This window comes from Hippocampus comes, unplaced genomic scaffold (assembly GCF_001891065.2).
Source record: "Hippocampus comes isolate QL1 unplaced genomic scaffold, H_comes_QL1_v1.1 scaffold321, whole genome shotgun sequence".
In the NCBI taxonomy this organism is placed as follows: Eukaryota; Metazoa; Chordata; class Actinopteri; order Syngnathiformes; family Syngnathidae; genus Hippocampus; species Hippocampus comes.
This window is the reverse complement of record NW_017804845.1, coordinates 135,822-157,942: the sequence shown is the minus strand read 5'-3', so window position 1 is coordinate 157,942 and position 22,121 is coordinate 135,822. Positions and strand designations below refer to the sequence as shown.

Here is a 22,121-nt window from a genome sequence, read left to right as displayed (position 1 = left end):
CTTTTATTTTTTTCTCCCCCTTCTCGTTTGCACCCGAGTTGTCAGCGTAGTTTGGTATTCATCAACACGTCGAGCAGATGGCGTGAGATTGAAACATCAGTGAAACTGTGATCAAAAGATTCAAACGTATGGCTTCGGAATGAGAAGGGTGCGAAACGAGGACACTGGAGGGGTCGGCTCCTCTGATGGACTTCTTTTCAGGAACATCGACAAAAAAAACAAAAAAAAAAACAATTCTGCACCCCACAGGAATTACATTGTTACCTCCAAGTTGCACCAGTCTCCTTTGTAACAGTTAATATTTGGAATAGTTTGTTCCAGGGTTCAAAAATCTTTTTAAGGCGATGTTTGAGTAACATTTAACTCCAACGGTCATCCAAGTTGAAGCGGAACACCAATGGATGCGTCTTGAATGCATGACACAAGTCACCGAGAATCCAAATCAAAGTCACAAAATGGGACAAAGTACATGAAGTAGGAACTTGCCGTAATAAAATCTGTCACATTACTTTAAAAAAAAAATCCCTTGAGAGAATAATTCGTTAAAATATTGGGAAAAGTCTAAAATTTGAAACGGTCAAACATTCTGACTGGTTTTGTGTCTTTCCCGTAGCATGATGCCGGCTTTTCAAAGCTGTCCGGTCTCCTTCCAAAGTCCTCCTGCCATCTTCAGATCCCCCCAACAGCTGAGCTCTCTCGAGCAGACGATTTGATGCGCCGCTTTGCCTACTGCAAGGTGGTCTTGACCACTTCTTTGGTCTGGGTGCTGGTGGACGTCTTCTTGTTGCTCTATTTCAGCGAATGTAACAAATGTGACGACAGGAAGGACCGCTCGCTGCTTCCCGCCCTCCGCGGTGAGTCCACACTTTCAAAACAGGCTTGATGTGGGGGTGTGGGGGATGTATGTGAAGTGTTCAAGGGGCTCACGTTGCGTTCGAACCTGGACAACAGGTGGAACGGTGACGCTTGCAAAGAGAGTTCAGAGGCCACACAAAATATTTGATTGCAAAAAAAAAAAAACACATTTTTGTGTCGAGTGCAACTTTAAGAACAGGACGTTGTGATGGGAAATGGTATTGTGGGTTCCAAATGTTTTCAAATGATGGAATATAATCCACGACTCTATAAGGACAATCCCAGATGAGTCCCAAATCGCTGCTGAAAAAAAAAAAACATTTTTGTGTCGAGTGCAACTTTAAGAACACGACGTTGTGATGGGAAATGGTATTGTGGGTTCCAAATGTTTTAAAATGATGGAATATAATCCACGACTCTATAAGGACAATCCCAGATGAGTCCCAAATCGCTGCTGAGAGGCATCTCGGCATGTCTCGGATAGCAAACTGCTACGTATGCTAAACCCAGTGGCTAATTCCATACTTTGTCTGCAGCAAGATCCAAGTCAAGTCCTTGTACAGCCACCTACTCTCAACAACTACTCAAATATTCATCCGTCCATCCATTTGATAATTCGTTTTTCCTCAGGAGGGTCGTGGGCACACCGGAGCCTATCGCAGCTGTCTTTGGGCAATAGGCGGGGGACACCCTGAACCGGTTGCCACCTAATCGCAGGACACGCAAAGACAAACAACCATCCACGCTCACACTCGCACCTCGGGACAATTTCGAGCATTCAATCAGCCTGCCATGCATTTTTTTTTGGAATGTGGGAGGAAACCGGAGTACCCGGAGAAAACCCACGCAGGCACAGGGGGAGAACATGCAAAGGAAGACCGGAGCCGGAGTTGAACCATGTGCGTCTGGGTGAGGTCGACCCTCTTTCTTTGTGTTTTGGTCCTCTTAAGCAGTTCATTTCCCTCACATGCCCTCCGCTAAGCTGATTTTCTAAGCTGCTTTTAAGGTTAGACTGAGGCAGAGCTGCCGGCAAGTGACACTAATGACGATCCAAATGTCTGCGAACATCAACTTGTTTTGCTTGGAAAGTCGACAGCGCGTACCGAAGTATCATTTATCGTCTCGCGCCGGTTGCCGTCCTAACGTAGACTGCGTAAAGAGGACATAAAAACGTGTATTGCTGAAGTTGAGTAAGAAGTGGTTAAAAAACAAAAAATAAAGTGCACTGTAATGTGAATAAAAGTACATTTGAATGACAGCTCATTACAGGAAGAGCCCGGCTCCACCCAAGGTAGATCTTGATTCGACTTTAGCCAAGACAGTGAAATGCGGATCAGCAAGATGCAAAGAAGCGGAAAACTGCCGTTTGATATGACATGCGGGAATGCTGCATGAACAATAAATACGCATAACTCTACATACAGTACCTTAACGCGAATCTAAAGTCAATTCACGTAAATGCGATTTGAACTGTAACACAACAAAATAACGAAGGTTAAATATGTGATTTGTAATCTCAATTTATTCGGTATGATCATTTTCAGTCATAGTTATTGTCCTTGCTTTTATATTCACGCTCGTGCCATGCAGAGACTTTTTTTTTTCTGCATGGCACGAATGGAAACAGGAGAATTGGGCGCCATCAGTAGATGATAAAGAGAAAAGGGCAGTGCAGAAAACTTGAAGCACATCATAAAATATGATACTGGAGCAGGTCGGCCCGGTGGGGCCAGCGGTTAGCGCGTCGGCCTCACAGCGCAGAGGTTCGATTCCGGCTTCAGCCTTCCTGTGTGGACATTGCCTGTTCTCCCCATGCCTGCGTGGGTTTTTTCCGGGTACTCTAATTTCCTCCCACGTTCCAAAAAAACATGCAAGGCAGGCTGAATGAACACTCCAAATTGTCCCTCGGTGTGAGTGTGAGCACGAATGAATGGTTGTTCGTCGATGCGTGCCCTGCAATTGGCCGGCAACCGGTTCAGGGTGTCCCCCTGCCTACTGCCCGGAGACAGCTGCGATAGGCTCCGCCGGAGCACGCCCAGCGACCCTTGTGAGGATGAAGCGGATCAGAAAATTGGATGACTGGATATACTATAACAATATGGCCATTTTAGAGTGCCTCGTTGTCAGTGAGAGAAGGTGGAAGTGCAGAAATTCAAACATCACAGTCAAGCATGCGCCGGTGTGGCTACTTTTGAGCGCGTCGTCGTGTCCGCCGCAGTCTGAAGCAGATTCCATATACAGCATATTGTCACCTCAAATCTGTACTGATGTGTAAGCAAAAGAACGATGCCAGACGAAGTAGGATCCATTTATCCAGGTCATAGCTGTTGTGTTTCATTGATAGTCGCCTGTTGACCGGCGCGCGATTCCAGCGCATTCAGCAGACACGCCCACAAATGTTTGCCAGCGGACTGTCGGCTCTCAAATCGCATCCTTCAAATTGAGATTTGTAGCCACGCGGTGATGTTCATCAAGGAAATCACTTGAGGTTAACAATCGGCTGACACCCGCGCATTTCCATTTGCAGGGGGTTGAAGAGAATCCTCTTAACCCCGCGGCCATGAAGCTAATGTGAGCTGCGTGCCCCCCCTTTCATCGCAAACACCGCCTCTGCTCCAAGAGATTATTCGAGAGAGCCCGGAGTGTCGTCATAAATCCGCGGGAGTTATTTACATTGGGCTAATGGCGCTCGTCTAATGCTTCGCAGCGATTTGGCCGCGCGAGGAACTGCGGGCAACAAAGCGGCCTGCGAGGGGCCGTCGGGGATGCTTTTTCCTTTCACGCGATGTGCTCTTCTAAATTGGTGCAAATGTCAAAATGAGGGCGGCCCGGTGGGCCAGTGGTTCGCACGTCGACCTCACAGTACAGAGGTTGTGGGTTCGATCCCGGGCCTGCGTGGGTTTTCTCCGGGTACTCCGGTTTCCTCCCACGTTCCAAAAACATGCACGGCAGGCTGATCGAACACTCAAAATTGTCCCGAGGTGTGAGTGTGAGCGCGGGTGGTTGTTTGTCTCGCGACGGGGAAGCGGCTTACGCGCGCTACGATTGCGCCTTTTCAGACCGCAACAAACAATTTTCATATTTAGCGACGAGTCGAGCTTTCATTCTTAACCCAGTTTTTCATTCATGTCATCCTATTTTCCGCATCACTGCTGTCGAGTGGAAGTCCTCGCATCTTCCATTTCAGGAAATTAAAAAAAGGAAACCGTGATGTTGCCTGAGTACAAAACCCCTCATTTCTCAACTTGGTATGACACCTCATATTGCTAACATCTAACATTGCCCTATAGCCGTCCCGCCCCGAGCATTTGTTTTGGGTCTCGTCCGGTGGCGCTGGCCCATTTGGACGCGGAGGCCGATGAAAACGCGTCAGCTTGTTAACATGCCCGTTTGCGTTTTCAGCCGCCATCTCCCGTAGCCACGAGGGCCCCGGCGAGATGGGCAAGTCTGTGAACATCCCCAAAGAGGAGCACGAGAAGATGAAGGAACTCTTTAAGATCAACCAGTTCAACCTGATGGCCAGCGATATGATTGCACTCAACAGGAGCTTGCCGGATGTGCGCTTGGATGGGTGCGTGGCGTATTTATTGCCTTGTCATCGATGAATAACGGGTAGAGGAAGTATGGCGTTAAGAGCGCGTCTTAAAGTAAATCAGATCACGTTCCGTTGTCCGTCTATCTATGTACTTTGGCTCGATCGCAATCGCGGGGCCATCGACCGAAGGGACCCCGGATTTCCTCGTGCTTCGAGTTTTCGCAAGGGTGGCCACTGAGGCGTTACCAGGTCAGCTGCGCGAAGCCGTACGTCTGCCCAACGCTCTCCTCCGAGTTGGACGTGACCGCAACAGCTCACCAGGGAGCATCTTAAACGAATGCCCGGGTCATCTCAGTTAGCTCCTCAAGGTTCTGACTACCCCCCCCCCCCCTAAAAAATGGACGACGCAGCTCCTCGCCCTAATCTGTAAAGGGAGAGCCTTGATGGATTGCTTGACAGTTGGTTCAAAGTATCTGGAAGGAGGCCGTCCGTGTCCTTTGTTTTGCTGGACGCTATGCCCGTTGGCAAACAAAACGTATCTGAATATCTCAGAAGAGCAATTGGTCCCCTCCCTTTATTCAGGTCAGATGTGGGTTTATTGCGCGTTAAAATAATCCGAATCACCTCAGCACTTTGGTTTTGAACAATCCGCACAGTCTGTGCGCGAGAACTTGAATCGCTGACACGTCACCCGTTTCAAATGTCATCAAAGTGGAAAAGACAGCTCTCCTTCCCTCAGTATAAATATTGCAAGAGCTCGTCATTCCTTCGGCAGCCGCGTGCCAAACGCAGCGGCGGGATTTTCTGAATCGCTGAGTCTGAATGGCAATCACGGTTTCGCTGCTGGAGGGCAACCTCCTGGCCTAGTTGTGTCACTCATTCTTGTCACTCCGACTAGACGGCACCAAAGTAGAAATGCCGGCTGCTCGACTGATGACTTCTTTCACCCTCCCCGATGCCTCCCCCAACTCCCACTCCCCTCCTGACTGCCCAGACCCATAATGTATTCCGCATCGTCGTCCCGTTCGGCGTCATTGCGCGTTCGACCTCAGCCGTCAGCGCTGGCGGACATCCATCGCAGCCAGCCGAGGACGTGTCGACGTCAACGCCCGGTTTTGCTTTTTCCACTTTCTTTCCGTGACATCGGTTTGGCAACGTCGAGTGGCGCAAGACGGACACCGTTCTGTGAACGCATCGGATTTATTCCGGTCTGCAAGTTAGACCGAGCGACTGCAACAAATGATCGGTTGAAAAAGAATCGCTTCTCCGATTCTTAAAACGGAACTTAACCATAACTGAGCGTACCTTCCAAGTTGAAGCGCAACTGACAGAGCGGACATAGTTACAATTAATGTTTCATGGTATCAACGTTCAAATCTTTTGATGGGATGGCCCGCCAGCTGCAAGACCAAGGTGTACCCGGACCACCTGCCCAACACCAGCATCGTCATCGTATTCCACAACGAGGCATGGAGCACGTTGCTGCGGACGGTCCGCAGCGTCATCAATCGCTCTCCCAGACACTTAGTTGTGGAAATTGTGCTGGTGGACGACTTCAGTGAGCGAGGTTGGTCAATGACACAAAACCTTTTTTTTTTTTTTTTGTTTACGAACGTCTGAAGAACATCTTTGTTGAGGTCTTGCAAACCTACAGTCTTAATAAGTTGACCAGAGTAATCCAAAGCGAAGGAAGGAGGAGTTTTTGGTTTCTTCAAGCTTCTTGTTGCGTTCCAGACTTCTTAGGGAAAAAGTTGGAGGACTACGCTCGGACCCTTGAAGTGCCGGTGAAGATCCTGAGGATGGAGGAGCGTTCGGGTCTCATCCGAGCCAGATTGAGAGGGGCGGCTGCCACCAAAGGGCAGGTCATCACCTTCCTGGATGCCCACTGTGAGTGCACGGTGGGATGGCTGGAACCCTTGCTGGCCCGCATCAAAGAGGACAGGTGGGACTCATGTTGACTTTTGCAGCATCGAAGATTGATTCAAACAATACGACGTTATGATCAATGCGCTGCCTTTTCAGTTCCTAGTTTGGAAAAAAAGAATAATTCCCTTCAGTTACGAGTTGAGGATAAAATGCTACCTCAGCCTCCGGATGCACACCGACACAAGTCATTGTGGTCGAGCCTTTTGGTTTAGTCTCTTTAGACTTCCTGAAAATTCCGCACAAGTAATATTCATCAAAAGATAGCCTGACAACGATTTGCTTGTGCCGCATCATGAGTTGAGGCACCTCTTAGTAGTTTTCCATCTTCAGGTCTAACTCGCACTGAGCAAATTTCTCACCTTTGGCAGAAGGTCAAAGCTAAGCTTGTGGACCATTCAGATAAAAGTCGTTTCCGACAGTATCTGACAAATCGAGAATCGGGGGTCAGGAGGATGATCCTCCATCGACATTGTACTTCGGATGATTTCCCGATAGCCCCGCCAGACATGAATGAACTGAAGACCAAAATTTCAGGGGGCTGCGGGAGGAATAGAAGCCATGCGTGGAAAGGTGGAAATTGTCATCTCCGCAAAAAAAAAAGGCTGAAGCTGGGATTCAAACTTGCTGCGAGGCACTGTTGCGAGCCACTAAGCCTCACGCTCGCTTATGCTTCGGTCGTCTTCGTCGTCGTCGTTGTTGTTGTAAACCAGGACAGCCGTGGTGTGCCCCATCATTGACGTCATCAGCGACGAGACCTTCGAATACATGGCGGGCTCGGACATGACCTACGGCGGGTTCAACTGGAAGCTGAATTTCCGCTGGTACCCGGTTCCCCAGCGGGAGATGGATCGACGCAAGGGCGACAGAACGCTTCCCGTCAGGTATGCAAAATACGCATCTGACGTACGTCTGCCCGACTTCTCTCTTGAGTCAATCGCTATGATCGGAGCCAGAGAGGAAGTCTAGATGACACCCCAAAAAATCAAAACAACCTTTCCTTCAGGACGCCCACCATGGCGGGAGGTCTCTTCTCCATCGACAAAACATACTTTGAAGAAATAGGAAGCTACGATCCAGGGATGGACATCTGGGGTGGAGAGAACCTGGAGATGTCTTTCAGGGTCAGTGACAAAGCTTTTTTTTTTTTTTTTTTTTTTTTAACCCGGCATTCCTCTTTTTCAATTATTTGTGGGATTTTTTTTCTTGTCTTTTCCTGCTATAGCCGAGGCCGTTTGTTTAACTTGCTGACACCGAATGTCAATGAAAGCCAATCTTCTGGCTTTTAAGCAGACTACATAAAAACGCCATTTGTCTCGCCTTTTCGTCGCTGTGCCGCGTTTCCAATGCTTTGTGTTAAGTGGGGAGGGGAAAAAAAAAAAAAACAACTTGGCAGAACCCGTCTTTGAATTTATGGGAGTTGCACCACTAGCGCCGGGCTGATGATAATCGGCAACATCTTGGGTGTGTTTAATGAGCGTCTCAATCATGAGGAGATGGAGTTTTCGCTCCAAATGGCAGAAATTAGCTTCTCGCAGACCTCTCCATCTCCACGGTGACAGTTGACTCTTGTCGTGGCCAGTAAGTAGGAAAGCAGAGTTGCTTTGACAAAAAAAAAAATCTTTGATGGCAAGGAAAAAAATCTGACCATGAGTCATTTTATACACTCACTGGTGTAAAAAAAAAAAAGGGATCAGTCCGATAATAGGCTCGCTTTGGTCATTATCTGCTGGTTCAGCCAATCATCAACCGTGTCATGGGAAAGGGGCGGACCTTTTACAGAACCAAAACTCAGTGTGGGGAGGCCATTTACCTAAACTGGTTTTGTTGAGACGAAAGGAAGATTTGACATGACAATGTTTTTTTTTTTTTTTTTTTGCCACATCTTTGATGAACTTGCACTTGTCTGGTATGTCTGTTCAGATCTGGCAGTGTGGCGGTTCCTTGGAGATTGTCACGTGTTCCCACGTCGGCCATGTTTTCCGGAAGGCTACTCCTTACAGTTTCCCCGGAGGAACGGGCCAAGTCATCAACAAGAACAACAGGCGGCTGGCAGAAGTCTGGATGGATGATTTCAAAGATTTCTTCTACATCATATCACCAGGTGCCGACCATAAAGCTCTGCTTCCATTCACCCTGTCAGAAAGGGATTTATTTAAATCATACATTAATTAAAACCTTGATTTTTTGGGGGGTGGGGTGCTGTAGTTTGCACTGGTGTGCAACAAAAGCATATTGTTAGCTAATTTTAATATGGCCTACGTCACAAGTGAGAACGTGTTGTAATTCTCCTGCAAATGGTGAAGGACAGACACAGCAGCCGGTGAACTTTCAAATGACTTCAAAACTTGCTGGCCACCACTTGCAGCGAGTCAGTCGCTCCACACACAGAAACAGCCATCCAACTCTATACGCTCATTCACTGACGCCCACGTCACTCACCAGGCCCGGCCCCGCCTTTTAAAGCCATACACGCTCACATGCAAAGTGGAACGTAAGCACGGTGACCCCCAAGCGGGCAAAAAAAATCATACCATCACCAATCAATCCATGTTACTGCATTTAAAAAAAAAAATGCAAACTCTATTTTTATCCGAAAAATATTTGATGGCTTCATCCCGAAACAGGCTTAACATGAAGTCAGGCCTTTGCTATTAACAACCGCACCAGGTAACAATTGCCTGGCACAAAAAGCTCATTCGCTGACAGACACACAAGAACAATCTAATTGTGCAGACTGCGAGAGGAGCATCCATCTGTCCACTCGATAACGTGATTAGCCCCAAGCTAGGCTCCGCCGGAAATCTCAGCTTAAACGTTTTAGATACCGGGCAGCCTTTGAGGGATCATCGCTAAACCGGCCGGATCTTTAACTGCAAATTGTGCCCTTTCTACTCCACCTTAGCAGGCGAGCTTATAGCGAGGTGGGGTTGGCGTGATGGATGAATGTTTCCGCCCAGCACGCCCCCTCAATGGCGAAACGGTTCCAGTGGCGGCTCTCGGGGGGAATGATGTCAGAATACCGTGTGTGAGTTTGGTCCCTGCGCCGCGCTGGTGATTTTGTGATCAAAAGAGGCTCTTCATCATGCGTGATATGCGATGCTCGGAACAGATGCAGATCGAGAAAGAGAGGAACTGTGAAAGCCAGGGGACAAAAAAAAAAAAAATAGCGGCCCTCATGGCTTTCATCTAAATTGATTTGCAATGTAATTTGCCCTGACTAAAGTGTGAGGACGAATGGAAACGTCCACGGGAGTGAGTTAATAATACCCGCAGTACCTGTAAAACGCCACTAGCTGGCAGTATTGCCCCGTATACAATTTATCATGGCCGCCATTTCTTTTAAAAGGGTCGTACGTGGCCCGGACAGGAATAAAGTTGAGCCGGAAATAAGTCAACTCACTTGATATTATTTCCCATGGGTACAATTGTTTTAGAATTGGAACAATTTGAAAGTGAGCCAGCAGAACACGACGGACCGCGTCGACTCGCACTGAATCACAAAGTCCAAATTGTGCCTGCAGGGGTGATGCGCGTGAACTACGGCGACGTCTCTTCCCGCAAATCTCTCCGCGGAGCCTTGAAGTGCAGACCCTTTTCCTGGTATCTGGAGAACATCTACCCGGATTCCCAGATCCCGAGAAGATATTACTCGCTTGGAGAAGTATGAGATTGATTCATTTTTCTTTGTTCTGTGATCTCCCACGATGCCGCGAAGACGCTTCCCTCACTGTGCCGTGAATGCCGTCCGCTTATTTTATTGCTTTGGGACAAATGGAATCCAAGGAGGGCTGAAAGAAACTCGAGTTCCAACATTCCCCGGGGTTTGATTTGTACTTGTTCGATTAACTGTTTTAAATTCTGATGGCTTTATATGCCTTGATGACGCACAATGTGAGGTTAGCATCTCTGAAATGGAATCAGGCGATGGTTTGTTTCCATCACTGAAGGAAGCCAGAAGTTTTCTGCGTGGTCAGAAATGTGCGCTTAAGGAAATGACCCGCTTTGTGACTGTGTTTTGACGAGGACAGATCAGGAATGTTGAGACCAACCAGTGCGTCGACAACATGGGAAGAAAGGAGAACGAGAAAGTTGGCTTCTTCAACTGCCACGGCATGGGCGGGAACCAGGTGAGTGGGCGAGGACAGCCGCAGCTGCCGGTGCGCTTTCAACGGCTTTAGTGAACAGTCACAAAAAAAAAAAACCCACGTCGTAAACATTCGTGCGTGAATGTTGCAGCTGACGATTCGCAAGTGAAGCAGTCAACCCGATTCTCTCATACACTCAAAGTCACACATATTATGTTTGGAACGTGAGGATGGTGACCCCCCCCCGCCCCCCTCAAGTGGACAGTAATAATACCCGCACTGCCATTTCAGAATGCCAAGTCAAATGTTAGCTGATCACTCGATTTGTCAGGAGGATAATCGGTCGAATAATCGTTTCAAAAGAAAAAAATTCAATCACAAATGCAAATTCCACACAGAAAGGCCCTCGGTGAGGTCTGATAACTGAAGGACCTTCACACAAAAAAAAAAAAAAAAAAAGGAAAGTGACACTACTGCTACTTTTCTTTTTTTTTTGTGGACTTGATCTCAGGTGTTCTCATACACGGCGGACAAAGAAATCCGGACGGACGACCTCTGCTTGGACGTGTCCCGCCTCAACGGGCCTGTCGTCATGCTCAAGTGTCACCACATGAAGGGCAATCAAATGTTTCAGTATGATGCCGAGGTAAGAAATCGCATATTTCCTGTATGACTGGAGGCGACATGAAAATATGCTTGGCTTGCTTGGGGATAAGACCACTAGATGGTGCTGCTGAATGTCAATTTTTTTTTTTTTTTCTAAGCACACATTTCACTGGAGCAGCTGTTTTCTCCTATTGTGTGTTCTCTTCTTTCACCCAGTATAATGGCAAATGGGAATATGATTTTGAGGTAGGATCCATCACTTGAATGACATTTCCCATTAGTGCTAGTTTGTCCATAGTGACATATTTGTCATGGTGTGGAGTCTTAGTGGTCGTTAGATTAGATCAGCGGTCAGTGCAAGCCTGTGAACCTTTTCCAATGAACAGAAGCGCATATCAGCCGACGCCACCGTCACACTGACACGCCGTGTGTCAATTTTTTTTTTAGCATATGTCCCGATAATCTTCATGGCGTGTCGCGTCAGAAGTGTAAGTACAAGCGGTACGGCGCCGTTTCAGAATGAATTCCATTTCAAATGAAGAAATTTTACATGCTGTAAAATGGTTAAAAAAAAAATCTTTTTATCATGTTTCTGTAACTTTATGGAGTTGTTTTATTGGCCACTTTAAGGCCCCGTAAATTGGAGGACGGCGGGTTACTGTATCGGCGCCTGCAATAAAGTACAGACCAAGATATCGTTAAATACATTCCCCCAACATCACAGTGAAACTATACTACTGTATATATTTTACTCAATAAAATTGAAAAAAAAATTACAAATGCTATGAAGTTAACTGAATGTTTTTGCAGAAGTCCTTACTTTGATTTGGATGAATCATTGTTTGACCCTTTCACGGACAGCGGTCACTACAGTGGAAAGCTTCTCATGCGATCGGGTTACGCGGCGCATGAAAGGGTTAAGGACAAAATGTAGAAGCACCGCCACTTGTCTGCGTCTCTCCTCCTCCGCCTTCCTCCACATTAAATCATATTGTAATCCATTTATTTGTTGTTGACTTGGAGACAGACGTATGACCTCAGCAAAGATCATAAACGAGTCCGCTCATCAAGGTCGGTGTGCGCCTTGAATACAAAACAGACAAGATAGGGAACAAAACGAAGAATGTTCTGGAAGCGCGCCCATCGGCCAACCTCGATCGGAAAAGTCTCACAGGGCGCCGCTAAACAAAAATGCCACAAAAAGGATGAAGACTGAAGAAATGCTGATCCCGTCTCGGATTTACTCACAAATGTACTTTAAAGAGCTAAGCCACGATGTCGTCTGCGCGGTGCTGTATATACTAAAAAAATTATTTGTCTACAGCCGCAGCGCTTCACCGCCCCGCTGTTATTTTTAGCCAACGTGTGTCCGGAAGTGGCTGCGGTCCTGTGGGGGCTACGCTAACCATTTGCTCCCCTTGAATTTCCTTTCTTCCTATTCATGAATTGTTTTCACCTTGGGACACAATTCAGTTACTTCAAATTACTTTGAATTTATCAGTCACATTTTCTATGTTCAAATGTCAAACCTAAAAGGAGGTCGTGGGGGGGTGGGGGGTACAAATCCCAGTAGAACGTTGATATTTTGCACACCACAGGCGCGAAGGCGCATGGCTCCCACGGGGACTTGATCAGACCAGACTTTGTGTCGAAGATGGCATTAAATGCTCCTCGGAGTATTGATCTGGAGTTTGTTCGGCTATTTTTAGAGGCCTGATTCCCGATGGGAACGTTGCATATTTGTTGTGCAGTAGGGAAGGGGTAACCGTTTCCATAAGAAAGGACGAGTCTCGTAGGGCACTTTTATTTTGGAGGAGACACGAAATGCCAAGAGTATGTCGGGTTTTGACAGCATTTCTTTGATTGACCACTGGGGAAAACTACCAACGGTTGTTTCTTGAATACAGAGTGGAGACAGTCAACGGCGCACTTGCGCCTTTTGAATGTTTCAAGACGCGATGGGTCAGCAATCCGTTTCACATTTGATTGACCACTGGGGAAAACTACCAACGGTTGTGCAATCCATTTCACGCAGTCTAAGACTTTGCCACTAGTCGATTTTTAAGGCCTACCCTTGGTTCCAAGAGAAACATGGATTAAAAAAAAAAAACAAAACTTGTTCTTTGGTTTGACTCCCAAACGGACTGTAGGGACAAAAAAAAAAAAAAAAAAAACGGTTGGGTTTGACTTCCAAACGGACTGTGGGGACCGAAGAAGATTGTTCTTGTTTCGAATTTCCCTCACGGGGTGAACTTAACATGAGCCCATTGATTTCTCAGCCATGTGGGTTCCCTTAAGAATATCGAATCAATAGTATCACACCTCTGAAGAAAAGCTTTACATTCGACTTGGTTCGGGGAGGTTGGCCTTTGGATCCCCAGAGACACATTTACATTTTTCAGACTTTGAACAGATTTTTTTTTTTTTTTTTGTCAAACTACGAGAAATGGAATCCCCAGCGAAGTTTGCCGCCATTGGGGCTGTATCTGTCTCCCGGACTGTGAAAGTGGGTTGAAAGGTAGCCTTTCCCATCAGAAAGAAGGACGAGCAGCACCTGTTGTGAGAATGCCCCGAAGCGCTTCACCCTCCCGCTGTCACTCAACCACCGGCAGACGCTTTCCAAATCTGGAATATCCTGATGTTTCCGCGCTCCCGCCTGAATAACTCGGTCCACCAAGTGCCTGTTCCAGCAGATGCGCTTTCGGCCGTGTCCAGGACCCAAAGCGGTTGAGCTCTTGGCAATTTATAAACTCGGAGCGGGCGTGTATACGGGGGACATTGAGAAAAATTTGAAGGTGACCCACTTTTTAATGTCAACTGGGCCAGGCTCCTTTTGACGGAGGCCCGCGAATCAAAGGGAAGCCTCTCTGAAATGTGGTCTCTCCGCATTGTCGCCCCGTGTTCATGTTCCAGTGGGGCACAACTTGCTATTGGGATACATTTCTCCATAATAATGACTTTTTATTTAGCTTCCCACACCAGAAGAACTAAAAGTATCGGAGCTGCTGTAAAGGCAGCCACTCTCGGGTGCCATCTTGAAGTCATAATAACCGAACAAAATCATTTTTTTGTGGGCAATAATTATTTTGTGGTCAAAAGTCATTATTTTATTGAGAATATTTGAGCGAGACTGTTTTTATTTTTTTTCACCCAAGACGTGGAAATGCACGGGCAATAGAGGTGGCGAAAAATATTGATGTAATGCAATATTCCACCCCCCAATTCAATATCACCTTGAATTGGTGGACCTTATTTAAAGGCCTCGGAAGACAAGCGGACAAACATATTGCTCTACAAGCAGACAGGTGGAGTTGATGACCCAGACGATTTTAATACCACGAAACTGCTTCGTGCCCCCCTCCCCCCAAAAGGAAAAAAATCAAGGGAGGGATTTCCCAAGAGCTGCTGGTGTATATGAAGGCATAACCTCATCCCTCGAGGTCTGCGACTTGCAAAGCAGGCTTACATCCAACAGTTCAGTGCATACAATCATTTCCAAATAGCATTTCAATGACACGCCAGTCCTTCCAATTAACCCCCGTCGAGTGCAGATTTGCATAACTAACACGTTAACTTGCAACGGCTGTGACATTCGTGTTCTTTGAGCGAGAAAACTATGATTAAAAGATGAAAAATGCATTCAAAATTTGTGGTCCATTACAGAGGGTCTCATGGCGATTTGCATTTTTTTTTCTCTTTTTTTGCATTCAGTATCGAAAAGACGGTTGGGTGCGAGTGTTTTATTCATGAGGCCTCTTTGTTATTTGTTAGCGCCAAAACTGACACTAAAATCTTGTTACCGATTCTGATATCGTTTGTGGTTTAAAACCGATGGGGTTAAATGAACGGCAAAAAGGAGAAAAAAACAAAAATCTCATCATTTAGTGTGAACCTTTCCTGACAATAACGCTGTGACTTGCCTTCCCTTTTGCTCGCCGCAGAAGCACACCTTTCTCCACATTATCACCCAGTCGTGTCTGACCATCAGCCGCCTCGAGGACGGCACCTTGGGCCCCACGGTGGAGTACTGTAACAACAGTCCCCTTCAGGCCTGGATCCTGCACAACTTCACACGGGTGGAGGTCGCTAGGCGCCTTTACTTCAATCCCACTGATTATTTTCTTTAAGCTTCGGCCTGCTCTGGACGGCTCTCGAGGTGAGCGGTATTTGTAGCGCTAAGGAGGTAGAGTAGAGTGGTAGAGTAGAAGCTGGAGAGATACCCGTAGCATAGTTTCTCAGAGAGAAATGCTTTTTTTTTGGAGCTTGTGTGTCATGTCCCATTGTACAAAAAACTTTGGGATGCAACAGACAGGCAGCAACTATAGCGACTACAATTAATCAAATGGTTGGTTTTTTTCATCGCCTCTCCAGCGCGGGGGTTACGTTCCAGACCACCCTCGCAAGAAGTCAAATCCGCAATATAGAAATACCGTATTTAAATCCACCCAAGTCATGTATTTTATTTAAAAAAAAAATAGAATTCATGGCATTTACCCATCTTCAATGAATGGCCTTTTTAAAAACTGTTTTCATATATTTCGGGCGCACGGCATTATAAGGCGCATAGAATAGAACAGTGGTGTCAAACATACGGCCTGCGGGCCGGTACCGGCCCACAAGGAGGTTCAATCAGGCCCGCAGGATAATTTAAAAGTGAAACAAATGCATAAAAGACAAGGAATGAATATTTTTAATAAAATGGATTCGTGGATTATCCACTAGGGGGCACACTGTTTTGATCAGAGTAGAAGACAACAGCAGTCTCAAGTCTGTCACTGAGACAGACCCAACCCAGCAGACGGTATCGATGCGCCAATGCTTCTTTATACCAGAACAAAGGAAAGTCATGATATTTTGGTTATTCCTAGATGGTCTAATTTTAATGGGCCTCCCCACTTGACATCGACTGAGGCCGTATGTGGCCCGAAATGTGAAATGAGTTTGACATCCCTGGAATAGAAGCTACAATAGTGGCTGCGGTTATGTTATGCATCCACTAGATGGAGCTACGCTAAAGGGAATACAACACAATACAGCTTTATTTATATGGCGCTTTCACAACCAGTGCAGATGTAACAAAGCGCTTTTACAGAAAATTTCAAATACTACGTCCAAGAAATCAGTCCATCATAGCTGTTACCATCACTCATTTGGTTTGTGGGTTTGTTAAAAAAGGTCTTTCTCCCTTTTTGCTCAGATTCTGGATTTTGAGTTTTGGGCTCGTATTTGCCTGGAAAGTTTCAATTTCACTCGCCAAACTGCGATCTGTGCTCACGTTGGCGTTTGTGGTGGGAACAGATCAACGCGCAGCCTATTTTGGTGAGGTTGAACTTTCGGTAGTAATCCGAATGGATGCTTTTCGGAAGCATTAAGGCGCCTTTGCCGATGACCTTTCAAGGAGAAGGCACGTAAACAAGGACAGGGGCACATCAAGCGACGACAGATGTCCCATTGAGATGGTTCAGCGTGTACGACGCTATCCACGAAAATCTTTTGTTGGCCTCCGCGCCAAATTAGATGCCGTTTGACATTTGTTTTCCCATCATAAATATTGAATGTTGAAAATCCGCTCGGCCGCCGAGCGAGGTGAGCGACGCCCGCGACGGTGGAGGGCGTGTTTATTTTTAGCTCATTATTGTTTGTGTGCGAGGTTGATTGAAAGGGGCTGACCATTGTTTGCAAGTTCTTTTGAAGTGATCCTTCATTTTGAAGCGCGCCTTTTGTGGCGCTGGCCCTTCAGGCCTCTCGGGCTCGTTGGCAGCTGTGCACACTGTACGCCGTGCACATGTTATAAAACCGACGAATCCCAATTATCAGCGGCATTCTGCCTGCTCATTTACATGCAGCATTTGTCTGTTTTTTTTGTCTTTGCGGCCAGGTGTCTCTCCGGCTCCGTTTACCCCCTGCTGTGTTAGAGTTTGAATGGTGTTTTGTTGCGCTGTTAAAAGGAAACGGACAAAAAAAAAAAAAAAGATGGAAAGAGCAATTTCACCGGCTGCGTTTTTCTTGTCCAGGCTGGGTAAATTGGGTAAAGATCTCCCATGGCTGCTAGTGTGTTTCAGAGTCAGTCGTGAAGTGACCTGCTGTTTGATGGCCTGAATTGCTTTTCACTCTTCGTTGTTGTACCACAGTCAGCACGACGAGAGGGAGAGCTCTGAGCGCCGCACCATTACAACCGACGAGGCTTTTGCTCGGCACAGCGGAGAGAGACAAAGGAAGTGGTCCTTTTTCCCAGAGCGGCTCCTCCTCTTTCGAGTCCAACGCGAGCGCACGTTAAGCGGGAAAGCCTTTTTAGCGGCTCCTGTGAGCTGCCGGGCCACCGAGGATAATGGTCCTCAGGGAACCATGGGGCTCATGGTCGGAACCTGTCCTCATTTAATTAGCCGGTCTCAGCTGCGCACACATTCGGCCGCCTGCTCCAAAGACACGGCTTGGTTCGCCCGGGAGCCTGAGATGAGAGTTTTCTCTTCCCCGAGAGGGGGACATGAAATAATTATGAGCAAAGGACAGGACCTGCATATATATTTATATATATATATATTTTTTTAAACCTGGAAAGTCTTTTCTCCCTCTCCTGCAATATTCCTCTGCCATCTCCATTTCTAGGATACTGCTCTCATTATTGCAGAAAAGCCTCCATAAAGGCCTTTTAAAAAAAAAAAAATACATTCTGGAAGCACTGTCACCATCATAGCACTCAGACGTGCAGACTTTTTGTGGCAAACAATAGCTGCTGTTAAAATAATAATTGTGTGTGTGTGTGTGTGTGCGTGTGATTTAATTAGTTCCACGAAGCCGGTCTCACACCGAGGTTTTCCCATCGAAACAATTGGAAATGCAACCAATCCATTCCATTTATGTCCACTTGCATCTCAAATCATCTTTCTCCATTGATATGAATGGACGGGCCATTAATGTGTTCCATCTTCCCAAAAGACCCAACAAAAACAATGGCAATGGATTTGAAAAATAAAAATAAAAGAAATTAGTGACATCTGCTGCTTTGTAGATCGACGTCAGAGCGCCGATTGCAGAAAAGTGCTGCTTGCCACAATATGGTGAGACAAACAAAGACTTTTTTTTTTCAACCTGAGAAGGGATCTGCGTTGGACTGAGTGCTTTTCTCTTTTCTAGTTTCTAAGGGAGGGGGGAAAGGGTCATTTGAAAGGGGTGTGATGTTGAACAACACCTGCTCTCTTTATTCCTCTGTTTGAACAAAAGATGCGGCGTAAAAAGCTCGGTCCTGCCAACTTCGTGATGTGTGCGCACTTCTTTTTTATCCCGGCAGAGAAGGTTCAGCTCTTGTGCTTTATGACCCAAGTGCAAACATAGCTTAAGTGTCTCTGTGTGCACATTATCTCCCGACGGTTCAAGCACAATCTCACTTTAATGAAGATATCAAAAGCACAATGTTGCTTGAATGAAGAGCCAAAACGTCAGTTTGCAAAAAAATGCCCAAACGACAGTGACGTGCAAATCGCATGTGGTCAAATTGTTTTCCTGAGCAGAGACACTGCTTGCGATTCCGTCAAGTGAAGCTACTCCGGTGGGGACTGAAATTGTAAATTACTTTGGGAGAGAACTCACTTAAATGCTCCGCTCAGCTCGCTGGTGGGCCCCGGAGCTCGAAACGACGTGAGGAACATTCTCACGCTGTGCTTAAGCTGAACTCATCGCGTCAGCTCTGTTTTTCTCATCTGGACATTTTAAAAGCACTTCTTCCCTCCTCTGGTGCGTGTGAGAGAAATGACAGCAGGAAAAGAGAGGCTGGGTAAGGGCAATATGGAGAGAAGAAGTAGGCCTATTTGGAAACATCATCTTGTGAAGTCATGAGAGTTTAAGTCTAAATTATTATTATCGGACATTTTAAAAGCACTTCTTCCCTCCTCTGGTGCATGTGAGAGAAATGACAGCAGGAAAAGAGGCTGGGTAAGGACAATATGGAGAGAAGAAGTAGGCCTATTTGGAAACATCATCTTGTGAAGTCATGAGAGTTTAAGTCTAAATTATTATTATCTTTTAATTACATTTGAAGAGTAAGGACCTTAGATCAGAAATATGAATTTCTTTTGTTTTTTAAAGTCCCTGTAAAGTGGCTGTCATGATGGATTTTTCATTTTCCTTCCCCTCGCTCTAGGCCTATTTGGAAACATCATCTTGTGAAGTCATGACACTTGAGATTGAAAGAGTTTAAGTCAATTTTTTTTTTTTAATTACATTTGAAGAGTAAGGACCTTAGATCAGAAATTGGAAGTTGTTTTGTTTTTTTAAAATCCCTGTAAAGTGGCTGTCTAGCTTCTTTTCATGGCATGCGCACCCTATGGCGGACAACGAGGCACGCTCACTGTAAGCGGACACGGCAAGGACGCATTTTCGGGATGTAGGCACGACGAGCTAAGTTAAAATATTGCTTCACATTTGTGAATTCAGGAGTGGCTGTCTAGCTTCTTTTCATGGCATGCGCACCCTATGGCGGACAACGAGGCACGTTCACTGTAAGCGGACACGGCAAGGACGCATTTTCAGGATGTAGGCATGACGAGCTAAGTTAAAATATTGCTTCCGTGGCATCTCGGAGCGAAGGAACTACATTTGTGAATTCAGATATTAGTGGAGGAGGAGTCGACTGGTTAGCACGTTGGCCTCACAGTGCAGGGTTCGATCCCGCCTCCAGCCTTCCTGTGTGGAGTTTGTATGTTCTCCCCATGTCTGCGTGGGTTTTCTTTGGGTACTCCGGTTTCCTCCCACATTCCCAAAAAATGCATGGGACGTTAATGGAACACTCTAAATTGTCCCTAAGTGGGAGTGTGGGCGCGGATGGCTGCTCGTCTCTGTGTGCCCTGCCATTGGCTGGCAACCGGTTCAGGGTGTCCCCGGCCTACTGCCCCAAGACGGCTGGTGAGTCTCCAGGACCCCCCGCGACCCTTTTGAGGAGAAGCGGATCAGAAAATGGATGGATGGATGGATGGAGGTATTAGTGGATTATAATGCGGCTAAATAAGTGCCCGGATCTGCGCTGCCTCATGATGGTCGACATGGCATCGAAACGGTGGAATCTGGAACAACAGCTCAAGTGATACATCGCCAAACCTCCCGCGACTGGCAGTTTGCGTTGCCACTATGTGTATCGAGCGGTTTTTGGGGGTCCATTGTGTACTCTAGTTTGTCTTGGGATTGGCCCAAGCTTTCCCGTGAGCCCCGCACAGGACAAGCTGTAAAAAATGTACGCATCGATAACAGGGCCGTTTCCTTCTTTCTCCAGAGACTCACCCTGCTGCATGTGAACAGCAACCAGTGTTTGGACATGCCCTTGGAGGAGGACAAGATGGTCCCCACTCTGAGGGACTGCAACGGAAGCCGCTCTCAGCAGTGGCTGCTCCGCAACATGACCCTGAATCTCTGATTCCTCCGCCGCTCGGCCGTCTCACACCAAGTGCAGGTCCGCGCCTTCATCGTGCGGCTCCAGCCTTTACGCCGCTTTGCTAATCGCCTCCATCATCATCATCATCATCATCATCATCATTTCTCGAGAAACCCGCCCCGTAGCACCGGGTCATCTTGAACTCTGGAGGACTTTCCTTTTCCAGCTCACTTCAGGTTCAAGAGCTGCTGCCCTTGGTGGCGACATAACAAGCCGCAGAACTGGTCATTAAATCTGCCGCTGGGTGTACAAACACCGCTAGTCAAACCACTGCGTAGCTGCTGGACAAACGACGACGACAAAAAAAAAAAAAAGTGAAAAAGTGTCTATATGTAAATGTACAAGACTGCGATTCCACTGATGTCCGGGTACAATCGTTGAAACAACACAATCTTTGTTGCCGTTCAAGTAATTCATCCTCCATTCGTATCAGCCCTTTGCAGTCAAGTGAAACTGCTCACTGTCCAGGGAACACACGATATTGAACGGCGGATACCAACGTCCATATTTGACTAAATATCTGCTTATGACATATCAGCTGGATTTTATATCTTTTTTTTTTTTTTCGGGGTGCGAGAATATTCACATGTTGAAATAAAGCAGTTTGGATGTTAAAGTTTGTGACAGGTCCGAACCCAAAGGCGCAAGCGTGTTCAACTTGAGTTAAATATTGTTCAAAACCACAAATGAAAATTGCTTAAGTTGTACTCAAGTGTAACATTTTCTGCCATTTTAACCTCCAGCTGGATGTTTTTTTTTTTAACAGTCCCACCACGCATTTCACTTAAATGTAGCCTGTGACACAAGTAGGGGACTTTAGTTCTTTAAAAAAATAAACAACAAACACAATTCCAGGACAACTAAAGTGATACATTATCACACCACCGCTTACATCACTCTCTTTTAGCATCTATTTTTAAAAAGCTGAGGGTTTCAAATTGATAAAGAGTGCTATAACTGATGGTTGATTGACGCTTCAGTGCGTTGATTGCGATTCACACCAAGTTCCTCCCAAAAGGTGGCAAACAAACAGTGAGGGATAAAGTGCAGGGGAAAAAAAACAACAACTACAGGACAGGTTTAGAAAAAAACTGAACTGGCAGCTCATCCCCCACGATAAACTGGAAGAGTCTGGCAGGTGTCGGGGCAGCTGAATGCTTTCAGGGACACCTGCCAGTAGCCCTTGCGGCACCAGGTGAGTGCGACTGTCAGTGTGCGTGCGAGTGCGAGTTAGAGCCGGGCAACACGACGATATCAAAGACAATAGAAAAGATAATATCGTGTCCCTTTTCCACGAGCGTGTCGCTCGTCATTTGTCATCTGGAGCAAACTGCATCCAATAAGAATGTCGGAGGAAGGTTGATTTGATGTGACCAAAGCTTTCACTTATCAATCTTAGGCCACACAGCTGCCTACAAGTGGCAGACTGAACAACATAGGAAAGGGAAACACACACACACACACACACACACACACACACACACACGCTGTGCGACGCAAAGTTAGCATCCCATAAATATGTTTTGTTTTCGCAATACAGTTTTGGTTGTGACTTTTGAGATCTGCACAATAAATGCTCTCAAAATGACGTGAAGAGTAGAGCTCATCTCTATTATTATTATTGTTGAATCAATTTCTGTCAAACCTTTTTTATGCCTCTTATTTGGATTGGGATCAACATTTGTGCAAATGT

General features: G+C 46.4%; 2 protein-coding genes across 5 annotated transcripts in view; one reads left to right on the top strand and one right to left on the bottom strand.

The window, feature by feature from the left end:
* The window catches only part of LOC109519470 (protein reprimo A-like), a 3,335-nt gene extending 3,293 nt beyond the window's left edge, over positions 1-42 (bottom strand). Inside the window, exon 1 of the mRNA XM_019876031.1 lies at positions 1-42. The gene's annotated coding sequence lies outside the window, so the exon portion shown is untranslated.
* The window catches only part of galnt13 (polypeptide N-acetylgalactosaminyltransferase 13), a 22,453-nt gene extending 1,409 nt beyond the window's left edge, over positions 1-21,044 (top strand). Inside the window, exons 2-14 of one of the 4 annotated variants that reach the window (XM_019876019.1) lie at positions 614-854; positions 4,258-4,426; positions 5,791-5,957; positions 6,125-6,332; positions 7,027-7,197; positions 7,320-7,437; positions 8,237-8,417; positions 9,838-9,977; positions 10,345-10,443; positions 10,913-11,047; positions 11,224-11,253; positions 14,949-15,163; positions 20,270-20,341. In XM_019876019.1, the coding sequence (XP_019731578.1) occupies positions 713-854; positions 4,258-4,426; positions 5,791-5,957; positions 6,125-6,332; positions 7,027-7,197; positions 7,320-7,437; positions 8,237-8,417; positions 9,838-9,977; positions 10,345-10,443; positions 10,913-11,047; positions 11,224-11,253; positions 14,949-15,134 (1,746 nt within the window). In that variant the 5' untranslated portion in view covers positions 614-712 and the 3' untranslated portion in view covers positions 15,135-15,163; positions 20,270-20,341. Of the gene's footprint in view, positions 1-613; positions 855-4,257; positions 4,468-5,790; positions 5,958-6,124; positions 6,333-7,026; positions 7,198-7,319; positions 7,438-8,236; positions 8,418-9,837; positions 9,978-10,344; positions 10,444-10,912; positions 11,048-11,223; positions 11,254-14,948; positions 15,164-20,269 lie in introns of those variants that run through there. The other 3 variants (XM_019875993.1, XM_019876001.1, XM_019876009.1) reach the window with 3 other exon arrangements.
* The last annotated feature ends 1,077 nt before the right edge of the window (positions 21,045-22,121 follow it).